General features: G+C 41.5%; 1 protein-coding gene across 1 annotated transcript in view; it reads left to right on the forward strand.

Annotated features, from left to right (window-relative positions):
• The window catches only part of FBXW8 (F-box and WD repeat domain containing 8), a 54,538-nt gene that overhangs the window by 15,026 nt on the left and 13,828 nt on the right, over positions 1-25,684 (forward strand). Inside the window, exons 5-7 of the mRNA XM_030500372.1 lie at positions 12,018-12,175; positions 19,821-20,017; positions 21,622-21,831. Of these exons, the coding sequence (XP_030356232.1) occupies positions 12,018-12,175; positions 19,821-20,017; positions 21,622-21,831 (565 nt within the window). The remainder of the gene's footprint in view (positions 1-12,017; positions 12,176-19,820; positions 20,018-21,621; positions 21,832-25,684) is intronic.

Raw genomic sequence — 25,684 nt, forward strand, 5'->3', positions numbered from 1 at the left:
CAACCTGCCTTCTTCTGTGCCCTTCAGCTTGGGCACTGTGTTTCCTGGCCTTGGCTAGGGATCTGCACTACTGTATCTGTTCCACTGTCTCTAATGAAACCTCCTGTATTTTTTTGGGAGCCAGAAACCCCAGTTGTCTCCATGCTGCTGCCAAAACCTCCATCTCTTCTTTTTCTTCATTTTCTCCATTGTGTTTATATCCAAACATGCAATATATAGAATTTTACAGAATATATAATACAGAATTTTATATAGAATATGTAGAAAATAAGCAGAATAAATTAAATAGCTAAAGAATTAACAACCAAAGGATAACAATCCTGCATATTCAACTCAGTCTGTATTTCAGCGTGGTGTATTGTGGAAGTTGGGTTTATGCAGTTTCACACGGTGTTTTCATATTGGTTCCTCAGTTCCTCCAGTGTCTCTTGATTCTCTTGGTGAGTTTGCAGCAGTGGCATGGTGAAGGGAGGTGGTACTCTTGAATAATTTTGGTCCCTGAAAGGTTTGTGGAAATAGGTGAGTGGGTAAGAGACCACTGAGGGAAAAGCTGCACATGTGTATCCATTAGGAAAAGCAATGTTACAGGTTTCACTCACATTACTTTTCAGTCATTTCCCTTCTCCGAGATAATGAATTTTAGTAATCAAGTATCTTTTTATGAAGTTATGAGCATATATTTGGTACAACAACACAGGAAAATCAGAATTCAGCTGTTTGACTTGACCTGGTTAGTAAATAAAATGTTTAGAGTATTAGAACAAAAAGTTATTCCTTCCTTTGCTGTTTACTACTTGCCTTTCGCTCTGCTTTGGTAGCTCGAGATCTCTGACAGCATCTCTTAAGTTGCTGCAAGTAGAAAACTATCCTGTGAATCTTGCCCCAAAGAAGATGGATTTGTTGGTGTGCCAGTGATGAGCGAAGTCTCCAAGACAGTAGCACACTGGCACACCTGCCAATAATGTCTCATGGTGAATATCAAACAAGACAGACTTCAAGTTATAACTAAAACTTCCAAGGACATTAGGAAATGGCACAGGGAAATTCGTTATGTGCATGTGTAAGTATTGAGGATGGGTAGATTGAGGAATTGTTGGGGTTTTGTTGTTTGTTTTCTTTAAATCCAAACATAACCCTCCCCTTTCTCTCCCAGTTTATAGTATTGTACATAATGGCATTGTGCTTTCAAATTTGTTATAAAAGTGTAATGAATCCGGTGATCAATAGTAGCTGTTGCGTTCGTTCAGTACCAAAGAAGTAATTTAATAGCTGAGGTTAACAGAAGTCAATTTTCTTCTCAGTAGAAATATCAATTATCTATTACATTTAAGGATTATATCTCCAGTTTCACAAACACTCATGTGCTTATATATGTGAATAATCCTAGATTACAGCGAGACTTGCTGTGTGCATAAAGACAAACTCATGTGACTTTGCAAGACTTCAGAAGTCAGTGATGATCTTAAGGCTGGTTTTGTGTGTGGCATTTCCTGGCGTTTTCTCAGCAGTGGCTTGTGGCATCATTTACCTGTCTTTCTTCTATGGGCAGGTTGCTGCACTGGAACAAAATAGGGCTGCTCAGTTTTTAGGAGGATTTTTGCTGCCTGACTTTGGGGAGCAGCTGCAGCACTCTGGCTCAGCTCGGTCAGACCAGCCAGGCATTACACTCTGTCTTTATAGCTGGAAACTGTGGCAGTGTATAACAGCTGCTCCCAGGTTGCAGGATGCTCAACTCGGGATCTTGGGAGACCAGAAAATGGTTATAAAAATCAAAAAAGGGGTGGAGAGCAAGGATCTCCACAGAAATGCTGGGGCTGTTGTGTATTTGGAGTCTTCAGCAAGCCTGGGAACAACCTTCCTTGATTTGAACCTCTGCTGTGGTAGACCTGATCTTGTGTTCTTCACTATCCTGCAGTAAAGTGGGATAATTTTTATTTAGAGGTTTTTTATTCTATTCTTTCTGAAAAGGAGTTTGTGCAGGTTCTGAGCAGAGTGACCTAAAACAGCAGCTACAAGTGTGGTATTAGAGGCATAGTTTGCCTGAAGTGGTTTGGGAGCAGATCTCTTTTGTTACCATTGTGTAAGGAAGCAGAGATAAACTGTACAGGGTTAGCTCTCCCTTAGAGAAATGTACCTATTTCATAGACTCTCCTCTTTTCTCCACGCTGCTGCCAAATCTCAAACCAGAAGATGGCAGAATATCAAGGATTGATTAAGTGCAACCTGAGCTGCGAGTGGAAGGTGGCTGCTAGCAGCTCCTCTTTCTCAGAGCGCCTTGCATTTACTGGCTGACATCAGGTAATTCAATCTGGCCTGCACGCAGAGCATCTTGTGTTTATCGTTAAAATTTCATCCCAGCGGTTACGATGCTTGTTTTCTGGGTCAGACCTTGAATCCCTTTTCATTTGAGACAGTGGTGTTTGTGGTTACCTCACTCCCAATCAATGTTGTATTCGCCAGCCTTTCTACAGTTACATGTCTCAAAGGATCTTCTTTAAAAGAATGCTGTCCTCCCTGTCCCCTCCATGTTCAATTCAAATGTAGTTTTGTCTGTAAGTCAGAGTTTACTCAAAGCAATTATATATCTGCTCGCTTGGCTTCTATAAATTACTACTGGTGATTAGGTTCACTGTACCTAATGCTGTTGTATGCTTGGTGTCAGTACAGAATGCCTGGATTGCTTCATTGTGTTTTAATAAAATCTTATTTATGTCTTTTAAGCAAGCATATGTTCAGACAGTAAAACTGCTGCTTTTTTTTCTGGGCAGTATTGACATCCACACTGATGGACATCTGCAGGCAGGGGTTAGGTCCTCCTGGAGACACCGACCTCAGACCACGCATCTGGTCCTTGTTTGAACTGTGTTGTCATTACACAGTGGATCCTGGGGTGTAACATGTTGTAGTGTGTTGTGAGACTGTTTTGCTGTCTGTGTTATACTCACGCGTGGCTGTCCTTGAATTGTGTGGCAAACTTGCTTCATCAAGGCATCATGAGGCAATCACCTCACCTCACAACTCTCGCCATAAAAGCCCACCATGTCTGATGTGAGGCAGGGTAATGTTTTATTGTGCATGATGTTAACTTTATGCTCACAGAAAGGGCGCTGTGGCTTTACTGCTGCTGTTTGTAGCTCTGAAAGCTTCCCAAACGAAAATAAACAGAAGAGATCCAGAGTCAGTTCACCCTTCCAAAGACCTAGAAATATAAAGGTATCTGCTTTTTCTTTCTTCAGTTTTCATTGACTGAAGAAAGAGTGGTAGACTGTTAGTGAAGAGCTTGCATAAATGGAAGTGTAAGGATATGCTTCTGCTGTGCCACCTCTGTTAGAGACCCATCCAGCAGATGCTGTGTGGAGTCCCTGCCCCTCTTACAGACTACGCCGGGAATCAGCCTCTTATTCTTCTCTTCACGTTTTCCTCCTTCCCCCATAAGTACTGTCATCTTTCCTAGAGATTTCATTTTCTTGAGTTACATCTAGTGAGATTCATCTGCTCTGGAATGCCTCGATAAATCAGTCGATGAACACTTCCTCCCTTTCAGGGTGGAGCAGACCTGGCACACATGGTATTTCTCCAAGTGATGCTTGATAAAGGCAATGAGAAGCAAAAGAACTTTCTAAACTCTCTGTGTGGTTAGGGGAATCATCTGATTTAGAGGTAGTGATACGTTTTGATTCTCTCATACTGAGGAAGGCACTCAAATGATTTTCATACAGTTGCCTTTGTTCTGAAGAGTCTTATGGGGGTTACAGTTTAAACACTGCATCGCTGCCAAACAGTTTGGACCTTAACAGTTTAAGTGATTATGAGCAGCATAATGTAAGTAGCTACTACTATATGGTGGGTGTCTTTGTTCTCTATGATCACCTCCCACTCTGCTTTCCTTATGTTCAAAGGTGACCTGCAAATGACTTGCTGTTCTTTTTAGCTTCATAATGATGTGTGAAACTAGCCCGAAAGGCTTGAAAACACTTTCCTGCACTTTCAAAACTTCACGTCAACTCTCATCTAATTTGGTTTGGATTTCTTTGGTTTTTGCTATAGGGCTTGTGGGTTATTCTCAAGGTATTTGTTATTAGCTCTTGCATCTTAATTCAGTGTGCAGACCTGAGGAAACCAAAATATTAATTAGTAATGAAAATGAATAAAAGTTAACAAACTGAAGACTTGAACAGCCTGAATAAACCCCTGCCTTGCTTAATTGCTTAAATTTGCCTTGTATAATGGCACAACTTTGATAGGTTTCTCCCTCCCCTCCCAGTGACTGAGAACCTGGATGTAAAACAAAGCAGCAGTAAGGCAGAAGGTAAAATATTTGCCTTTTTCCTTCAACCTTCCCTAAACCCTTTGTGTCGTTTTCACTCATTCTCATCATTGTTAAGAAGCAGTAAGTGTCAGACCTTCTTTTTTTTCAAGTGAGTTACCTTTAGGAGGGTTGAAAACAGGATGACATCATTTCAGAGGGGTCAGATGACAAACTACAGGAGTTAGGTAAGGTTGTGTTCAGTGACAAACATGTTGGCTTCTCTGTCATGGAAAAGGGCCTTTCAGGTGAAACCAACAGCAGAAGCTTGATACTGACTCTTTGTGGAAGATGCTTTGCCAGCCTGCCTGACCATGGAGCTATTGGTTTACCTCTAGGTTAGGCTGGATGCAGTGAGAGCCCAGTGAGATGGGCTGTGTGCTTAGTGATGCCCAGTGTTCTGAAGTCACAGTGGTTATTTTTTAGCTTGTAAAGCCTGGTTTTCTACTGAGGACAGACAAACCCATCCTTCTTTCTAGAAAACTTCTTGAACATTGAATTTTTACTGGTTTCACAACCTACCATCCCCTGGGCAGTGCCTAAGAGTTCAGGTGATACTTTTCCTCTCTGCTGTTTGCAGTGTATTGCAGTTTGTGTCCCTTCCAACATGTAAACATTACAAGTTACATCATCTTCAAATGGTGTTTACTTCCCTGTATCTGAAACTGGAGCCATTGTTTTATTTGTTGCATTATGTTTGTCCTTTATGAAATAATAGGGCTGATGGAGCAGATCCTCCCCAAATTGCATCCTAATTCCTCTTGAATTCTTTTGAAATAGGTGATTTATTTTTTTTCCTCCTGCCGTGACAGTACCCGTAGTAATATGTTTCCTTGGTCTTGAATCAATGGGCCTGGGCTGATACAAGCCACTGGAACCTTGATCTAAATGATGGGAGATTCTTAGCCTTAGAGAAATTACTAGAGACAGTTTGTCTTTCTCTAACTTCTGCTTTTGTGAGTGTTCATTAAAATGTTTTGCCTACCATATAACCCTTTGGCTTGTTTCTGCTCCCTTGGTATGACATTTGCATCCACTTCAGATTAATAAGGAAGCGAGGCACACTTAGGATGGCAAAATGTTAATTTTATTGCAGATAGCAACAATAAGCTGCAGAAGAACTGCGCGTTATCTCCTGCAGCTTAACCCACTTTCCAGAGCTGTGGTTTCCTAAATAAGGCCATAAGAAGGAAGGTATAAGCTCTCTGCAGCTCATTTTCTGTGAGTGGTCCACAGATGGACGTGGGTTGATGAATTGGGAAGTCAAGTTCCCAGCAGAAGAGTTTGGGATCTGATCATAGGGATGCTTGGAATGTGCTTCCTACATGTTCAATCTCAGTGTTTCCAGATCTGTTTTGGTACAAGTTAGTCACTTCTTTCATAGCTGCACTCATATCTCAAGCAACCCAAAATAGTGTTGGGATGAAATCAGAGACATTACTTGTCTGCTTCACGTTCTTTTACCAGTATTAGGATTGTTCCAGATGCTGGGTTTGGTTTAACCCCATCTGGTTTTTCTTGTATTTTGTGGCATAGCTTTCTGCCATGCTATATAATGGCAGAAAAATTTCTCTTTCTTCTTTCATTTTTATTGGTTATTGTGTTCTATGTATATTCCTTTCTGCCATATAAAATAGTTCTTTACTCCTTGCTAGTAGCCTGCTTTTCCTGAATCTTTCCCTTAAGGAATCCCTTAGTCAAGCTACCTGTTGGTTATAGACATGGTGGCAAAATCAGTGTCTTGAAATAACTGCTCTGTGAGGTATGTAACACTGTGGTAAGTGTATCTAAGCATCATTATGCCTCATTTCGGAGAAGACTTGTGGGTCTTAATGTTGAATAGAAAGAAGGTAATAGAATCCATTTAATTTCAGGATTATGTGTTCTATTGAGGTATTTTCCAACTTGCAGTGGTTGTGATGAAGAGCATTTGTTTGAAATAGAGCATTATGAATTACCACTGTCTTACTTGAGCCTTATAGAGAAGATAAAGCTTAGGAGCAGTTTAAACCAACTTCCAAAGGCGTTTGGACTTGGGTTTGTGTGTTTATTTGGACCTTATTCTTAAGCCTCCTGAGGGGGTCTCTGACTAGATACCTTAATTAACCACATGAAGGACTGGTTACTTGCTTTTGGTGGAAGAGGGATGAAAGGTCTGAGATGCTTGTTGCAGCAAGACCATGCAAAATACTCATTATTTTACTCGCTTATCAACAGGCATCCGTTTAAACAGAACTATAGCTGGTGACTGATACTTGAGCAAAATTCCTACTGACTTCAATAAAATGCATTGACATTGTAAGGACTTCATAATAAGATCTGTTGAGTATTAACAGATGGTCACTGACTGCCTGAAACAAAGTTGTTGGGTTTTTTCTTGTGTTTTGTTGATCACCGCAGGTATCTGGAAACTGAACAGACTTTGCCTTCTGGAAATCAAACCTGACTGTGAAACAAAGGGGGTTTCTTTCTCTTTCCTTTTTATTTTCTTGCTACAAATTCTTTAGAGAAAATATGGAAAATGTCAACTGATTTCTGAAGTGTCTTTTGTGTTCACACCAACTTAGTGTAGTAAGACTTGCCCTGGCCTCGTGTATTTGAGACAGCCAACAAAATGGACTGTCACCAGCATCCTGTTTCACCAGAAACCCAGTGACAGCCTAGTTGACCTGCTTGTTGGAAGTGAAATTCTGCAGTGCCAGCAGTAAGCAAGCCATGAAGGAAAGCAGTTTGTCTTTGCTGTGCCATGGACTGAATGAGGAGAGCCTCGACTGTTTTGAAAATGTTCCTGTTAACAGTTTTTCTTTTGTGTATTTGTCAGTTTATGTATTAGTTGCAGTTGTACTTTGCACAAACACTAATTAGACAGCCATCAGCACTCAGGGCCAAAGGCTTACTAACAATGCAACTGTGATAGCAGGGTCTTAATTGGTTGAGTATAATTGTCATTAGGCAACGATAAAGACATCTGGGGCTCTGGAGAGAGATCAGCCTCCCCCTCCTCCTCCTCTTCCCCAAATTTGTTCTGGCTATGGCTATCCAACACAGTTGAGTTTTTTTCAGATGAGACTCTGTGTTTTGACCAGTTTCCTGATGTTTTTCTCCTTATGAAATCGTCTGCCTCTTCAGCACCACTTCATTAGAGTGGTGCCCAGGCTCCATCTCGGCTTCCTCCCACATGTGCTCTGCACTTCACCACCTGCTTCCCAGCCATCGTGGGACATCAGCAGCTTTTAACCCCCAGCTCTTTTCTCCTTCAGTCTCCTGCTTTCACTCATGTGAGAGGGTACGAGGAAATTGTTCATCTCATTATGACATTACTGCCAATAAAAAGTAGTTGAAATGCTTTTGATTAGTGAGTAGGTATTTTTATTATGCTACATTTGTAGATACCATGTGAGTTTAATCTATTTTTTGTGCAGTTTCTCTATACCATATGCATTCCAGCTATTGTTGCTCCATTTCAGCAAGGTTTTTATGCATATCTGTAAAGCTTAAGCTGAATTTGCAGACTCATTTTTATAGATGTATACATATCTGTCCAGAATTGCAGAACTGGCTTGTCAAGGAGTATAGTTAGAAAATTATAGCTCTTGTCTTTCTCCTGCTGCTACTTCTCACATGTATACACTGAAATGTTCAAAAGAACAAGAGGTGAAATGTAAGTCTGTTGGAGAAGCTGAGTTACTTGGGTGCAGAGTGTCTGTTGAATGCTAAGAGGGGGATGACTGTGTCACACAGACCCCTGAAAGCCAGGCACCAGGTGGATGAGACACCTTGGAAGGCATCAGGGCAAGGAGAGGAGGAAAACCTGGGGTTGTAAGCAACAGATTTTACTTCTTACTCCCTGTTATGCTTGGGAAAGCAAGACTTTGAACAGCCTTTCTAAAGGGAGTAAATCACGTATGGTCTTTAACGTGGTTTGGGGTTTTATCCTTAGAACTTGAGAACTCAGAATTTGTAGGTTTTCGGGTTATTTGGGTGGGTTCTTTTGCACAAGTGGCTTATATTAGATGTCGGTATATTTACCTGCAATAATCTCGTTACAGAAACACCAGCAGAAAGCTGTGTAGGTCTTTCATAGCCATCTTGGTAGAAAAATCAGTAAGTGGATGAGTTTGGAGGACTCTGCCTGTTCTGGGGCAGAAGACGTTGCATCTAAGGTTCTTTCATTCTTTCATTCAATAGCTGGTAACCCAAACTAAATATTCATGGCGAAGCATAGAAGTTGTGGTAGGAAATGAATAAAAATACCTAAAAATTACCTAGAAATAGGTTCTGCAGAGTGCAGCATGTGCATGTTGTTCTCTTCAGCCATCTATATCACTATGGCAGATTTGCCAAGTATCTGCAGTAAAGTGGCCTATTTATTTTTTTACAGCAAGGCAATGCTTTAGTAGTTTAAAAGCCTTTTGTTGTGGTTACAAATTGAAAGTGTGCTGCTCTTTACAACAGCATTGAAAGCAGGGAGTTGAACCTTTTAAATTTTTTAGTTCTGAATTGGATTCATCTGTGTTTGAAATGCTTCCAGTTCAGTTCTGGTACAGGCCCAGTGTGTGCTGGAAGTGGGCATGTGGTGGTGATGGCCAACAGAGTGTATTGTCAGCTGAGGAGATGGTTTATGTCTCCCATTTTCCCATGCTGGTTCTCTGCCCAAACTTAGACCTCCACTTATGTTTCCATCATGGTCTTGTAGCACCTCTCCAGATCCTTTAGGTTTGCTGCGTGGGACTGATTTGCTGTCATGCTGCACTGGAAGGATAATGTGTTGTGTGAGAAATAGGGGTAGGGATACAGGAAGGATGGGGGCAAAGATGCCTCGCTGCCATCCTCCCACTTCTTCGTGATGGGCAGAAAGCCCTTGTCCTGTCTTGCAGTGCCCTGGTGAAAGCTCTTCAGCATGTACCTATCTTTAGGTTCAAACTTAAACAAAGGAGATTTAGGTTAGATACAAGGAAGAAATTTTTTACTGTGAGGGTGGTGAGCACTGGAACAGGCTGTCCAAGGAAGTTGTGAATGCTCCATCTCTGGAAGTGTTCCAAGCCAGGTTGGATGGGGCTTGGAGCAACCTGGTCTAGTGGAAGGTGTCCCTGCCCGTGGCAGGGTGTTAGAACTGGATGATCTTAAGGTCCTTTCCATCCCAAACCAGTCTGTGATTATATGATTCTGTCCATCACGGGAGACAAAGAGAGAGGATGAGGACGCTACAGGGAAGTGTGATACACAGTCTCTTGGTAAGCAGAGACAGTTCTTGCATTGAACAGGTCCCAGCACAAACACATCGATTTGAGTCAAGTTTATTTCAAACTGATAGAAACATCTGGTGTTTCGTTCCAGTCTGAGCTTAGCTGCAGGGGTAGTTCACGTTCTTCAAGAACAAAGAATGGTTCAAACTAAATTTTGACTTGGTTGAATTCAGAGCTAAAATTAATTTAAGCACTTACTGTGGTGCTGTGATGTTGGATCTTTCATTCCAGGCTTGCAGTCCGTGTTATTTTTTATGGATCGTGGCGTGTCTTGAGTCCTGAATCACTTGTGATGCTGGATACTAAAACCATAAGCAGTGCACTTAGAAAATTAGCCAGCCCTGTGTCTCTTCTCTATTCCTGTCATTCTGTTTCTCCATCTGTTAGTTCTCTCTTTTTACATTCCTACACTGGACTATGTGCGATTGAGTATGTGTATGCACTAGGAGGAGATGCTGTTCTTCCTTGCTTATTTGGGGATGAAAATGAATATTCTGTCAACTCTACCAGTATTTTATGTCTCCCTTGGGACTTACTTTTCAGGGTCACTTACTGACAGGAGAATTTTGGCTTCCCCCTTGGGAATAATCTGCTACTCTTTGCAGTTAAGAGAAGCTTGAAAACGTGACCCCAACCAACTCAAACATCAAGAGAAACAAAAAGCAGCTCAAAATTAAAATGCTTCCAAATGTTACGTGTGTGCCTTGTTGAAGTGGCCAGCAACAGATCTGTGCAATTATCTGTCCTACTGTGTTTTATCTCTAAGTTTTAAAATGTATCTGAAGTAAGCACTTTTTGGTGGTGTAAACTGATGTCGTGGACTGATCTGGACTGCTCGTTCAGTCCAACATGGAATATTTTGCTTTGGAGAAGGAAGATTCTTTCTTCATCTCTTCCCTTGAATTAGTGCTGCTGTAAATTGGAGATGAAAGCAGGGTTTGAAGGGGGATTTGGGCCTCATTTGCAGAAGGAGGAAAAGGGAGAAGTGCTTTCCCACCCTGTTCTCTCATTTTCTCTTACTGTGTAAAACACTGATGAGGAAGGCAGGTGAAAAGGACACAGTTCTCTCTTCCCGATTCAGTGCAGAGAATTAATGTGCATCTCTTTCTGCTTGACAGATTTCACCGCCCCCTCAGGCACTTTAATTAGTTGTATAAAGTGGAGCATTTTCACCCAGAGATGTTGGGAGTGATCTGCTCAGAGTACCTGTAACCCGTTGCATGGTACTCCCCAGAGAACTGGGTAAGCTGAGTCGAAGTCGCACATCTTCCAAATCTTTATTAAGCACTTCACCTCCCTTGTAAATAACTGTTTTCTTTTTCCCCTTACAGGACAGGCAGATAGACCTTTAAGGCTCATGCGAATCATTCTTTTGAAATACTTTACCCCCAAAAGATGGGAACAAACACAAAGCTGATGGGGCAGGAAGCACCCTGCTTTTTTCTACAGAATCCAAGTCTCAGCTATGGCAGAGAAAAACATCTGAGACTGTTTGACAGTGTTAATTGTCACAGTTCTGTCTTAACTGAATTATTGAACTGTTCCAAACAGCTATTGAACTGTGTTCTTTGAGCAGTCTTAGAGAGAGCTTCTCCTCCCTCTCCTCCTAGGTCCTCTATTACATAGAGGACAGTGGTTTTGGTGGGTTTTCTTTAATAGGATGTTGTGTGCCACAGCAAAGATGACACAGAACCATTTCTGTGTTGCTTGCTGTGTAAAACCTTCATTCATTTAGATATATTCAGTAGTATCTGAGAAGTGTAGTTCTGTTTTTTCATGTTCTCATTGGCAAACTGATGCTAAACTACAGTTTTTCTGATGTTTCAGTCAGAGAGCCTTCTGCAAAGAAGGCAGCACTTTAATAAGTGTTAATTCTGAAGACAACACTTAATAGTATTAATAAATTAATTAGTCTTCAAAGGCAAATGTAGGCAAATCTGATCTGTTAATGAGACATTAAGAAATTTCTGTGAAGAGCAGTGGGTTGGATGGGTGTATGTGTGTGAGTGCTTGTGTGTATGTACATAAATGCTCTGATTAAACAGCCTTTTCTTGGCACAATCACAATCACAGATTTTTAAAGACCAAAAAGAAGCAGTTTGAAGTTTTGCCATGATGTAATTTAGACTCGTTACTTGATTGCCTTTTCCCCCTTGAGCACAGCTCTACTTGCATTCTGGTTGTAAAGCTAATATTGATGGTTGGTAACCTGTGGTAGCTCAGTCGTGTCGTTCTTGTAGCTCCAATTTACTGTCTAAGTAGACTTGATGTTACGTTCAGTAAATGGGAATAAAATGAGCAAAGTTGATGGGCTTGTACACAGAGTGTGTGTGTAAACAGGAGGAGAATCACTCTAGGAGCCATGAATGGTGTTGGGTTTTAAGACGCTTTTTGTTTCTTCCTCCCTTCTCCTTCACTTACCCCTTTTCAGATGTTTGGGGATGAACAATAGCCTTCTTTTCCAGATACACATCAGGAGAAGTGAGGTTGTGGGACACTCGCACCTGGGACTACACAGCCCCCATCCTGGAAGCAATGCATGGTCCTGGTGATGCTGGACCTCGGCCACATGTCTCCTTTGTGAGGATAAACAGCTCCCTGGCTGTAGCAGCTTACGAGGATGGTAAGTAACCACAACTCTCCTCCCTGTTGGAAAAAAAAAGGGCTTTACAAAAATGAAGCAGCTGTGCTCAGCTTTTTGTGTGTCTGTAATCCTGTATCCACACACACACGCACACACTTGCTTTTATGTGAGAAAGTTGGCCAATAACCCTAAATGCATTAGGAGGCATTGGAACATAGCACCCATTAAAACTGATGTTTAATTCCTACTGGAACTGCTACACAAAGCTGGAGTGCCAGGCTGTAGTCCAGCCAAACTATATTAAGCAAATAACTTGTTTTGCTATAAAAATATTAAATTTTCTTCCACCAGTTTTTTCCTCTGTCCAAAACTCCCTTGGGATGCTGTGGAGCTTTGTGATGGGAATACTGGTAAACTTGCATGTGATTAATCTGCATCCTCTCTTGGCGTAGCGTATGGATGCACATTTTCTTCACTGAAGTATTGGTTTGCAGTGGTGGGTTATTACATACTTTGACCTAATATTTAATGAAACCCTAATAAAATCCTTGTTTTAAATATACTTAAATGTGTTTATATAATGGGCAACAAGAGACCAACTGGACGTGGGAACAGCAATTATAAAATTCAGGTTTGGACAGTGCTGGCCAGTTGGGATCCTAGGCTGACTTGCTCACAGAACTCAACTCTTATCATCTGTCTTTAAAATGTATGGCTTGACACTTGAAAACCTCTCCTCGGGTATGAATAAAGAGTATTTGGAAAGTCAGGGTGCTTTGTACACCTTTTATCTTTGATCCTGGCGTGTCTGCATGCGAAAACAAAACCAAAGATGGGTAATCCCAATTAAACCTCTAATCTCTGTGGTTTGTTTTAGAAGTAAAGTTAATGCTTTATATGTGAAAACAACCGTTTTGAGATGATCAACATCCTTGGCTGTTTTTCTAGCGTGGCTCATGCTGTAATGGTTTTCTGTGGCTAAAAATTGTTGATAGGCAGCATTTTCTGCCAACAGCAAGTCTGGTATTACAGAATACTTATTAATATTATTTACTTGAGTCATAGGAAATTATAACAGTGATAGTTTTAAGTGTTGGCTTTTTGTCCAATGTGCCAAACAATGAGATTCTTTTGTTTGTTTTCTAGTCTCCCACTGACTAATCTAATAATTTGTCTGGGTTTTTTATCTGTCATGTTCCTTGTTGTCAGTGCTGGGTGTGCTGTGACTAAACTAGTTTGCATAAAGCTCGGTGCCTTTTTATTCTTTTGGGTAGAAATTTTAATGGGCTCTGTGATATGGCAGTTACCCTGACTTGAGAAGCCTGGTCAGAATAGATTAGTTTCTATGTGAATAGGGAATTATAAAGGCTGGTTTTAGAAACGTTGACTAACTGGAATCTAAAAGTGTGTATTTACACTTTGGTGGAGAGAATGATTTTCAACTTGGGGAGGGAGAGGATGACTTTGAAGATAATGTGTTTGATTGTTCTTTGTTGTACTTTTCCAGCTCCCTTTTCTCTTTGTTTGTAAGCTTGACTAACACAGAGAAACCATCTGCTAGTGTTGGAGGTGGTGCTGTCAGGCAAAGAGTCTAGACTTCTCTGTCGAATCCCTGGCTCGCAGACTCGCTCAGATAACATCAGTTTCTCCCAGTTCAACAGAGCTCACGCAGCGATGTCCTTGGCATCCGATCACAGGGAAGAGCTAACAGGCAGATTCTGCTTGCGCCGTGCCTGCCTTACAGCACTCTTCTGCTGGTTCCATAGTAGCAAACGCTTCCCAAGGCAGATGAAATATAGCAAGGAGAAAGATTTGTCTTCCTGGGATGCCTGCATCCAAAGTGAATTGTAACTCCATGATGGTACTAAAGCAAAATTGAATTGTGACTTCTGGTGAATGTTCCCAATGGTGTCAGCCTCTGAGAAACAAGCTGCAAGGAGAGGTAAATGAGAGAGAAATGTATGGGGGGGAAATGAAGTTCCCTCCACCTATGCCAGTGCTCAGTGGGGGCACTGTATGTACACCTGGGGCAACGGGACTTGGCAACTTGATCCACAGTTGTGATTTTTGAATTCCAACCCACTGGCCTCATATTTCTTCTGCCTTGTTTCCTATTGTCAGCACTGGCAGTGCTCCAGTTTGATTTTACCACTAATTGTGTTGCACGTTACTGAACTGAAATGAATCAAATCAAAATGCTTTTCCTGGAGCATTAGATAAAGCAGGCGAGGGTTCTGGGTAATGAGCAGATGCTGCTAATGCAGGGACAGTAGAGGCCTTGCCAGGACTCCATCTGCTCCATGCTTGCCTGACTTTGGCTGTGAGCCACAGCTTTTGGGAAACAGCAGTCTACTTCAGCCATCACTCTCCCCCCCGTCCTCGGAGTCTCATAGTTGACTTGAAAACAATGTGCTGCAACAAGAGAACATACTTTGGGTTCTTTTTCTTAAATGCCATGCTTCATACTCATGTAGGCATGGCAGGGAGATACTGAGCTGCTGCCCTTCATGGTAAAGCTTTGAGACCTGTTGGGAGGAGTTCATGGTACTTTACAAGTTGCAGAGGAGCAACATGGAGCAAAGGAAGGTGGTTTCTGCAGGGATCAGAAGTGCTGTTGCTTGTTGGCAGGCTCCAGGAAGCGAATTTTGGCAGTGTTACTTTCTGGGACTGGAAATCTGCCGTCTTGTCCATTCTGATGCCCTTAAATCTGCTCACAGGTATTGTCCCTTCTGTACCCTCTCTGCAAAGATAGAAATGGAGTATTGCATTTGGTACCTTCTCCTAAGTGCCAGGATATGCTGTAGGATAGCAGGGAAACAGGCTGGCTCGGAGAAAGGGAAAAGTTTTTGAAGAAAATAGTAGATTTATTCCCATCGGATATGTGCAGGTGGCTTTGGATGCAGAACTCCTAGTTTGAGTAGATGACATGGGATTTCACGTCAGGTCAGGGAGTTCTGCCTGTGGAGTGCCCAAGTTGGGAAGGAAATACGGACTTTCTCATATGTGCCTTTCTTGTGGGACTGTAGAGGGATGGTGTCACTTGGAAATCTCTGTAAGAAGAGTGGTGGAGACAAAAGCTGACAACATTCGGTGGAAGCTAATGTGGTTATGGTAAGGTAAAGGCACACCTCATTGCTGAGGTCTGGTTTCCTGCTGTTGAGTAGAGTAAGTAGCTTGCTGGATCTGCTGAAATTTGAGAAATGGCCTTACAGTGAATATAAAATGTAAGATTTCAGTTAATGAACACCCAGCATCTCGCTGCTGAGGTTAAGTTGTCCGTGTGTTGGTTGTCCCTCTGGCTGGAAACGTTTTAGGGAGAAAGTCACAATTCAAGATAAGTTTTAAGACTTCAGGCTGGTGCTCCTTTCCACCCAAGTATTGCATCTACTGTTTGTACTCCGTAGGAGTATGATGTTATCTGGAAGTTACATGGAAATAAATTAATATTCCCAACCGGAAGAAAAGCATACATGTAAGAAGTGTTTTCAGGAGGTGAAAGAGTTTTGTTTCGTTTAAATCAAGATGAAGGGGCAAGACTCCTACTCACAAACAGGAAAAACATCATGTAGATGGCAGCTCTGTCCTTACCGCACAATGGTTTTCAGAAGCTGAAGTGAATGACCATGGAACCATGAGCATGTTCAGATTCCCTGCTCTAGCATATACAAAATTCTGTCTTTTGCCTTTTCTTTCCCCCCATGCCTAGATAAAGCACACGTAGGTTGTTTTATATCTTTTCTAAAGCTGACAGCAACTGCTAGCCCTGTCATTTTAATGCGGAAGAGCTGATGTAATGGGTCATTAGGAGCTGTGTGTAGGATCTTCCACACCAAAGCAGAGCCCTCCCTCCACTTAGCCAGGTTTGCTGTTAGCAGGTAGCACAAGCAGGCGGCTGTGCTCTGCTGTGACGTGCTGTGTGACACTGGCAAACACAACCAATATAGTATTTACAAATGTGAGTTAACATGTGATTTTGCCCAGAGAAGCTGTGGCTGCCCCGTCCCTGGCAGTGTTCAAGGCCAGGTTGGACACAGGGGCTTGGAGCAACCTGCTCTAGTGGAAGGTGTCCCTGCCCATTGCATGGGGTTGGGACTGGGTGAGCTTTAAGGTCCCTTCCAACCCAAACCAGTCTATGATCCTATGAACATTTTTTGCCTGTATTTATGTTGCTTTTCCCTGTTACAGGATTAGAGTATTTCATAGGAAAAGAGATACTGATGGCAGAAGTGTTGCCTTTTATACCAGAGAGAAACCTATCTGAAAACAGATGTAAAACCCAGCTGCTCTTGCAGGATGTCTTTTGTGCTTCCAGCTGCAAAGAGGGGAATAACTAGAGACAGGCACTGTAATGGAGAACAGCTTCCAGCCTTTCACATTTGATCCAGCAAGAGATGTGTAATACTGGCTGATGCTTACTAAAACTGGAGTACAGTCAGGATCTGTGGTGCACCGTGTAAGGCACAGTAGTCTTACAGTTAAATGCTTTATCCAAATACCTGCCAATTGAGAGTGAATTGCAATAAATGGACCTTTCATCAGGCCACATTTCAACAATATATTGGGTTAGAAGTTTGAATTCTATGTACAACCTTGGCTGAACTGATAAACGAGATGACTGGTACAGTGATCATAGTGTTAAGTGTCAGCAATTACAGCATCTTCATCAGCTTCTTGCACTTAACTAGTTTCCTTGAGCCAAAATGAAATATAAGCAAGCTGTAAAGTCTAAATCGAGAAATTTGAGGAGTTATTGTTAGAGTTCAATTGGAATAATCACAATTATGGTGCAGATTTCAGCATGCTGAGAAAGTGTTGCTTATAATTTGGAGTTATTTGCTTTCTAATACTGTTAAGAATACAATAGTAAAAACCAAAAAAGATACTGAAGATACTGTATGCTTGTAACCTTAACTTCACCTTAGCAAAGATACTGCTTTGGAAATGAAGTGCTGGTCACTGCTGGAGGCAGGAAGATAGACTATTTAAAGTAGTGATCTCATCTGCACTGGTAAATCTTATGCCTAATATTTTTTATGTTGCTATACTAATAACTAACTGTAATGGTGGCTTTTTTATCTGCTCTTACACAAGCATGATTGACTGTTGCAAAGGCTTGCATGCTAATAAATACATCTTGCTGTTTCTGCAATGAAATACAGAGTATTCTGAGGAGCATTTTTAGACCCAGTAGTAGCTTTACCTATTGATAAAAACAGTGGGGTGTTTGCTGCTTCTGTGCAAAACTTCATAACGTTTTCCTGACTTCATACATGACTGCATACACCTATTTGACAATAGTGCCTTTCCACAGAAGGTCCTTGCATGCAGTAGTTGAAGCTTCCAACTGGTAGCAAGTAGGACAAGATGGAGGATGTACATACAGAATCATACACTCTTTTGGAGGAGGGGAGAAGCAAGAGAGACAAGCAATACCTTTGTAAGCAAGTAGTTGTTCATCCTAATGAAGGAAAATGGTCTTTCTCTTGCTCTTTGCATTCCTGAACAGTCCTTTTTACTCCTTATATTGTGCTCCTTCATTAAACAGATGTTAACTTGTGCCCTGACAAGTCACTTGGGTTTTTTGATGTTACCAAGGATGTTTTCACACCACATTGTGAATCTGTGTTTGCCTGATAGAATTTTTAGATCTTCTAGATAGATTTTGCTTTTGAACATCATAACAGTGGCTTTCTTGCCCAATTCTAGAGAGCAGAACTCTGAATTCTGAGTTTCCCAGTTTGCTCCCATGGTCAGATGCGGGTTCTTTGACTGGAGTATTTTGCGGTATTTTGCAGAACTTCCACATGTTAAGACACTGTTAAAAACAGCAAAATGCTCATCACGTAGATGTTCAAACAAAAGACTTCACTGAAAGCAAATCACCTTCCTTTTTCCTCTTCACAAAAGTGGCCTTTAATTGGCCTAAATGTTCTGCAAAACAAGTTGGAAATACGGAGGAGCTTGGCAGCAATATTCCTCATCTGATAAAAAAGTCCGGTTCTAACACCCATGATCTGCAATCATTACAGTCTTTCATGATGAATAGTTTTTTCCTTGCTTGTTTGAATCGGCTGTGCTGGAGGTGAGACTTCACCCATTCCCTTTGTCTCAGCTTGGAGCCAGGGACTCATTGTGGAGGCACAAAGCAACCAGGCTGCAGAGGGAATCCGAGCTTGTGCTGTCCATTTGTATTGGTTAACTTGTGTTAAGCTTAAGTGTGTGTGATATGAGCTAGCATTCTGTTTTTCCAAACCAGTTCAGCAGTTATTTACCTTTCAAGCAATTAACATAATTACCATTATGCTAAGAAGTAATTTTGGGAAGTTCTGCTCTGAGCCCTTATGACTCCATCGGGACAGTTTTAGTCGGGACTTATCTTTTTGATGGAAGCCTAATTGTAGTTTTGGCTTTGTGTGAACAAACAGAGGCAGCTAATTGTTTAGGCAAATAGCAGATTAATTTAAATATTCATCCCTAATAAAACAAAAATGGTCCCCATTATGGTCCTCATTCCCATGGCGAGGAATATAAATATTCAGTGGGAGTGCCATTAGACAGGGATCTTAAGGATAATCTGCATTATTTCACATTGGTAGCACTTTCCAGATACCAAATAATCTTTACAAAAGCTAACATAAATCAATTTAAACTCATTTAGCTACCATTTCACTATGTGCAGTTTCATTACCACACTCTTGCTTCACCTCCTTTGGGACATAGGAGGAGTGTTTGCAAACTGGCATTGGTGCCCATCCACAGCTGTCTGTCAGAGCTTTTATGTCTCCTTCTGAAGGAATAGCTATCATTAATCATTTCATCATTAATGACTCAAGTAGAAGGAAGACTTCTCCAGCCCTGTCTGTCACATCTGAAGATTGCTTCTCTCTTAATTCAGTGCAAAGGTGGCCCAGAAGTCTCCAATTCTGTCTGGCCCTTCTGGTCTGTAATACACTCCTGATTGCTTCAGGTTGCTCTTACTCAGATTATTGCTTTAATGTACCATGCTTTTAAATCAAGTATTGGTGATCTATGCCATTGAAAAAGTGCAATTGCAAACGTTTTGTCTTTTGACTTACACTCCTGTATTCCTTGAGATTTGTATTCTTTTAGCTTTTTGGACTCTTCTGCATTTTCTGTTTTCTCAGAGCATCAGGATCAGGAGCTGGTTGTAAACTGTTAAGAATGGTATTAAAATCCCTGACCTGATTGTTGTGTGTGCAGAGCTTCAGATTCTTCACTTAAAAACTCCTCTGTGTGCAGCAGGGTGACTTCAATTTGAACATGGGTTCTTCCTCACTATTTTTAGTGAACATGGAGGGCAAAGGTATAGTAGAACAAGAATTTAGGTATCTGTTTAAGTCTGATCTTCTCGAAGCGTGGAATGTGGGAGAAGTCAAGCAGTCTTCTTCAAAATAGATACCAATGTTAACTGAAAGTCAAAAATTAGGAATTATTTAGAGAGCAACGGAGCCTTTAATGCCAGAGCATGTCATTTTGGAAAGTTTCCTCTGAACCTGTTACATGGTGTTATGCAGCATCCTGAAGTTCTGGTTTCCTGCCCTCCAGTCTCTTTTCCGTATATTAACTTTTTCCATAAAGAATGCTTTTAAGCTTACATCTTTCAATGCTCTTTTAAAGTTCTGTTAAATTCTAAGATAACACGGTGATTATCTTTTGTACACAGGGACAATTAGCATTTGGAACCTGATGTTCGGGCGGGAGCCAATCCATCATTACCAGCACAATCAGAGGATACAGGCTTTAGCTCTTGGTTCAGAGGGTGCAGTGGTAGCAACGGCATCTGGCTTCGAGGTCAAAGTGGAAAGCCCTGATGACAGAGGATTCTGGCAAACCACAGCAACATTTGACATCCAGAAATTGGTGAGTCTCCAGCTTCATTCCAGGAGCTCCTGGATGCACTCATTATTTTTGGTACAGTGAAGAGGGATCTTATGAAAATCTTACAAGAACTAGGTAACAGCATTATCAGCTAGAGGCTGTGATTTTGAAGCAGGTTAATGGATGAGCCTTTCATCACTGAAGAGCAAGGGTGAAATGCTGGCTGAAGCTACAAGTGAAAATGAATAGAAGTCCATATGGTGCAGGAGGTTGGCTGTTTTTAATTATTTTTTTTTGTCAACATTAAACTAAGTTGGCTCATTTTGCAAATCAGTTTTCTCGCATAGAATTGGAGCTAAAACTCGAGGTCTCATTCCAGATCAACGCGCTCTGATTAATTCTGAGGCAGGATATTGCAGACGAGCTAATAGCATCACTTGTGAAGCTGTAACTAGTTGTGCAGCTTCTTTAGGTTGCACCTTCTGTCACTCAAGTTTTGAGACTATTTTAATTAACACTCAGAAGCCGTCCCATTCTCTGAAGTTTGATTATGTCTCAGAGCATCCACATTGCTTTGAAAGGGGAAGGAAGTGTGTAGGAATAAATTGGCAAGGCAGCTTCTCTCCTACTGCAGGAAGCTGACTGCACAGCTAATGGGTATGAAGTTGTGATTTAAGCCACGCCTGACTAATCCTCAAAGTTAAGTCAGTCTTACAAGACTTAAATCAGCAAAATCCCCAACCATTTAAAGAGTTTTCCCAGTAATGGTGTTAGAACACCACCATGCACTCCATTGTAGCTGGATCCATTTTACTCTTGCATCTTGCTTGCTGTGAAACGTTCGTTTGCCACAAGTGAAAGGCATTCAGGACACCACACTCTCTTCTAAGGGCGGGTTAGAAATCACTGTGCTGTTAAGGAGTTTAAACCCCTCCTATAGTGAGACTTTCCAGCTCTGTCTTAGCCATTTACTGAAATGGGAAAAGCAACATCGCTCTGGTCTTGTGACAGAGAAGAGGGAGCTGATATTTGGGCTGTTCTTAGAGTCCTGTGATGACTTTTCTGTTAATTTAGGATATATATACATGATTGCAGGGAAAGCATCCACTATATTCAAGGCCAGGTTGGATGGGGCTTGAGCAACCTGGTCTAGTGGAAGGCATCCCTGCTCGTGGCAGGGGTTGGAGCTTTCAGGACTCTTCCAACCCAAACTAGTCTATAATTCCATGTTAGTTCCATGAATGTGTTATCTCTTCTGGAGCACCATATTCCCGTTCTAGCCGTGGTATTTGCTTTGTGTGTTTTAATCTTCTGTCTCTCTGTCATTCATCTGAATGAGTCCGTTAAGTGTTGCTCCTTTCTTGGATGTGACATTTTGGTGTGTTCTGTTGTAATATGTTCTGATAAGTTATTTAAATGGACTAATTCTAAAGATTGAGGCTCATTTCATCACAGGCGCTAAACTTGAAAAGTTCAGAAAAAATTGATACTTGGTCTTTGTCTGAAATTAGGTCATAGAATCATAAAATTATTGAATGGTTCAAGATAGCAACAGTCACGTCAGTAGTTTGTTCAGTTTAGGATGTGGCAGTAGTGATGTAAAAAGGAAGTTTTGGCTTAATAAAAATTAAGTCTGCTCTTTTTAGGTCAACTTCCTTAATCTGGTTCCAGATGTTGTGGGAAGTCCAGTGGCAGTAGCAGCTGCAGAAGACATTGTCTATCTCCTGAAAGCAGAAGATCCTGGCAAAATTCTCCATTCTGTCTATGGTCAGCCTGTGACGTGTCTCGATGTGTCTGCTCATGAAGCAGCCTTTGGGGTCAAAAACTTTGGCTGGTTATTGAATGAGCCCAACCAGGTATTTACATTTTTTGGTTAAGATTTTTTTATACCTTCATAATTAACAAAGGAAAAAAAGAATTGATGCTGCAGACCATTTCCTTCCCTGCTATTCAGCTTTTGACAGTAGAGGGCAGGCATTCTTTTAATGCCATAATGTGATGCTTCTGTTAGTGTTCTTCTAGTGGGCTAGAGGAAAGGAACTGGTTCGCTGTGAATACTTTGCATTCTCTGCTCCTCAATGGGTGTCAGCTCATGTGTGCTGTGACAGTGGCCTTGTAGAGGGAACTCATCTCAAAAAAATCCCCCAAAACCTAAATACCCATCCCAAAAAGCCCAAACATGCCTCAGCCTTTCTGATGGGGGCATCCTGAGCAGTGTGGCCAGCCTTGTACATGCAAATGTGCAGTCTCTGCAGGATGCTTCTTTCTTTTTCTGCACCTGAGTATTTGAAGTAAGTTACTTCCAACTTGGTGAGGATGGTGCGAGTGTGGTATTAAAGGAAGCAAAATGATAATCATAGGTTTGAAGCCCCCTGTGCTACACTGTGCTGCTTTTATCAGCACATCTTAGCAGGGGCAGGGTACATCAAACCCAGACTGATTTTGTAACCCTGCTGAAGACTTATGGCCAAGGCACACTTCTAATGCAGCTCTTGTCAAACTTCTCTGCTTGCAGGAGGGGCTCTTTTGGACTGGCAAACCCAAATAGGTAGCATAAATAATTGTATTTTGGGGGGCTCAGAATCCTACCTGAAATCCCAGGTAGCTGGTGGCAGCAGCCTGGACACAGCCCCACTCCAGGACAGGGACCAAGCAGCAGAAAGACCTCTTCCCAGATGCCTTGAAAAGAGTTTCTGTCCCTTTCCTGTATCTTGCCTAACTTTTCCACTCCCTCATTTCACTCCAGTTTTTGTGGTTTCGCTTCAGGCATGTGATGGGCTATCAGCAGTGAGGGAAGGAGAGTGCTTCAGGAGAAAGAAGCAGGAGGTGAGCACCCAGATGAAAGGAGCTGTGGTCTGTTAGTGTAAAAATGCAGCGTTTTCTTTGGCAAGCAACTAGAAAGCTTTATTTAGGAGTACCTCTGTGCTAGGAATAAATGTGTCCAGCTGCATCTAATTCCCCCTTAAAACTCATGTTCACTAGGGAAGTGCTAAGGCCACCATAAATACCTTTAGGGTTGAGAGATGCTGCGAGGCCATGCTGTCTTTATTAATTCCTTTACTGTCCTAATCCAATTCTTCTCCCTACAGAGGTGGGAGGTTAGAAGGTAAAATTGCCTCATTCAGGGGCATTACCTCGGTGATTGCCTTTGGTGCCTCATAAAGGAATAGAGAAATCTAGTTAGGCCCCCGAGCAGCACTCTGTAAAGCTGGACATATTTCCTAATTTACTTCTGAACTCTTTGGTGTTCGCTGGCAGATTGTATTAAGCAGAGCAGCAGCAGCGTGCATCCTAATCAGGGACATGGGACCGAGTTGGCCAGTCTGTGTGTGACAAGGACACTCACTTGGCATTGCTGCACCAGCTGACATCACACTGGAAATTAATTACTAATGTCTATTATGATAATTCTCTGCCTCGCGCAGACGTGAAGGGACTTCACATTGGCTCATTACGCTGGTCACCAGTTGACAGTGTGGCTTTAGGAGAGCTTTCCCTCTTGGAAATGGAGTGGTGAAGAACTCCAGCCCTGTTTTGCTGCTAGCTGGGTTGCTGCTGCTTCTCAGTTTGGGTTTTTCTTTGATTTTCCTGAGGAATATATTTTTGCTTTAGTGTAAGCTCACAATCTAAATGCTACTGCCTGGTAACCTGCTTTCTGATCAAAATATAGTTAGGAAAACCACCTTTCCTCCCTCCCCCTTTTTTTAATCATTGTCTAATTTTAACCAAACTTGACAGCAGAGGAGAGATCTGAGGCGTAAATTTTGTAAGAACTTTTATGTTGGAGAGGAGAAAAACATTAAGTCTGTGGCATAGTCTTGCCTGCTGTTAGATGACAGGCACACGTGCAGGAATGAGGGGAGAATAGAAATGCTTCATTTGTGAGGAGTCCAGCTTTCATTTTCTTAAGCATCAGACAGCCCAGGTATGATGCTGTTTCTTGAAAGCTGGTCTGTTTAGTGCTCCTGGAGTACTTTGTTTTATGTTAAGCTAAGAGAAATTGCTTTAGTGAAGGCTATTTCAGCTGTATTAACCCCACATGGAATGTACTCTTTTTCCTTAGATTCCAAATTCTTGAAATACTGAGATCTGTGTTTCCCATCTAGGCTCATACATGGCTAATAATATAGACCAGATAATAAACCACTAGCCCTGGCTTTCCCTGTCAAGCTTAAGTGATGCTAATGACATCCACTGGATATGCCTTGAAGGATGGTATCTAGCAAATAACATATTACCCTGTGTCATGCAGTTTGGAGACCCAGGATCTCGATGCTGCAGCAGCATCCCAAAGTCTTGGCATTCACATGTTTGAATTTTGGGTCTGAGCATTGTATCTAAAATGAAACGCACAGATTTAAACTAGAGCCGGCTTTGGTCCTCTTCGTGTCAGGATGGAAACCTCCTCAACAGGTAGCACTGTAACTGTCAGAGTTAACATCATCTGATTTCTGATGCAATTATCTTGCTGATTGTAGGATGTGAGTGAAGCTTTTCTCATTGTTGGTATATTTACAAGCTTCCCTGAGTGGACCATCTGCTTTTAAGTAAATCTAGTCTCCTGCTGTAGCTTCAGGTGAGCTTTTCTGCCTGTGGATTATTTCTCTGAAATTTGTAAGTGCTTTCTTCTCTTGGGATGGGGGAACAAACCCACCTTTCTCCTGTATTAAAATTTAGTTGAAAGTTTTTAACATATTCAACAGTTTTTGTTGATAGAAAATAATCAACATGGAAGGATTTTGGTGGTTTTTCTACCAAAGAAGCTTCTAGCATGGAAGGGAATTTTGTTTTAAACTCATGCTTTTATGCTTCATAACTTTTATGTTACATGCATTATAAGGTGCAGCCCAGAGGATGTCTGTGGTTTTGGTTGCTTCGTGCACAAACTTCAACCTTACTTCAGAACAGGTAGATGGGGAAGAGAGGAGTGAAGGGAGGATGGTAATGATTTTAGAGACTCCAACTTAGAAACAGAAGGCTGGATATGTTGAAATAGGATGTCTTGGGAGTTGTTTATGCTATTGCAGTTTCATCTGTTTTAAGCTGGTGATTGGCTTGTACTTGATAAATGGCATTCAACATCATTTGTCTCTTATCATCATCAAATGAAATACTGCCTAGTTTTGTTCCTGTGTTTAATGGTTCCACAGTATTCTTCAACTGCCTGTTAATGTGAGCGTATCAGTAGAATTAACCCTTGAAATGGATGTTATGAATTAATAGTAAGTGGAAAAACAAATTTTAAATAATCCTTTAAATTGAGTTTCATACTCTACAGTCTCTCTTGGATGATGTATTTAGGTCAGAGCTGCTTTATATAAGCTCTTACATCTTTCTTGCACCTTATTTTAACTAAAATCCTCCTCTTTGTCAAATGGTAAGCTTGCATTGTCTTTTCTGGTGTCATGTCTCCACTTCTTGTTGAGTTCCAAAGACTTCACATAATTTTATCTTGACTTTTCTTGTTAGAAAAAAGTGGGTGGTTTTTCAGTTGTATTAACCACTGTGGCTCATGTAAATAGTCCACTTTTCAATTAATTGATCTTTCTGAACTCTTGTTTTAATACCAGTAGAAGTGCAGGTCTTACTGGTGACTGAATTGGAATATATGGGACTTGCCCAGTTGTTTCTCTCTGGGGAGCTGTAGGTGTGGGGAGGGTTAGCAGATCTTTGCAGGTGAAAGGTGTTTTAAATACCTTTTTCTTTATA

Source organism: Strigops habroptila, chromosome 11 (assembly GCF_004027225.2).
Source record: "Strigops habroptila isolate Jane chromosome 11, bStrHab1.2.pri, whole genome shotgun sequence".
Taxonomy (NCBI): domain Eukaryota; kingdom Metazoa; phylum Chordata; class Aves; order Psittaciformes; family Psittacidae; genus Strigops; species Strigops habroptila.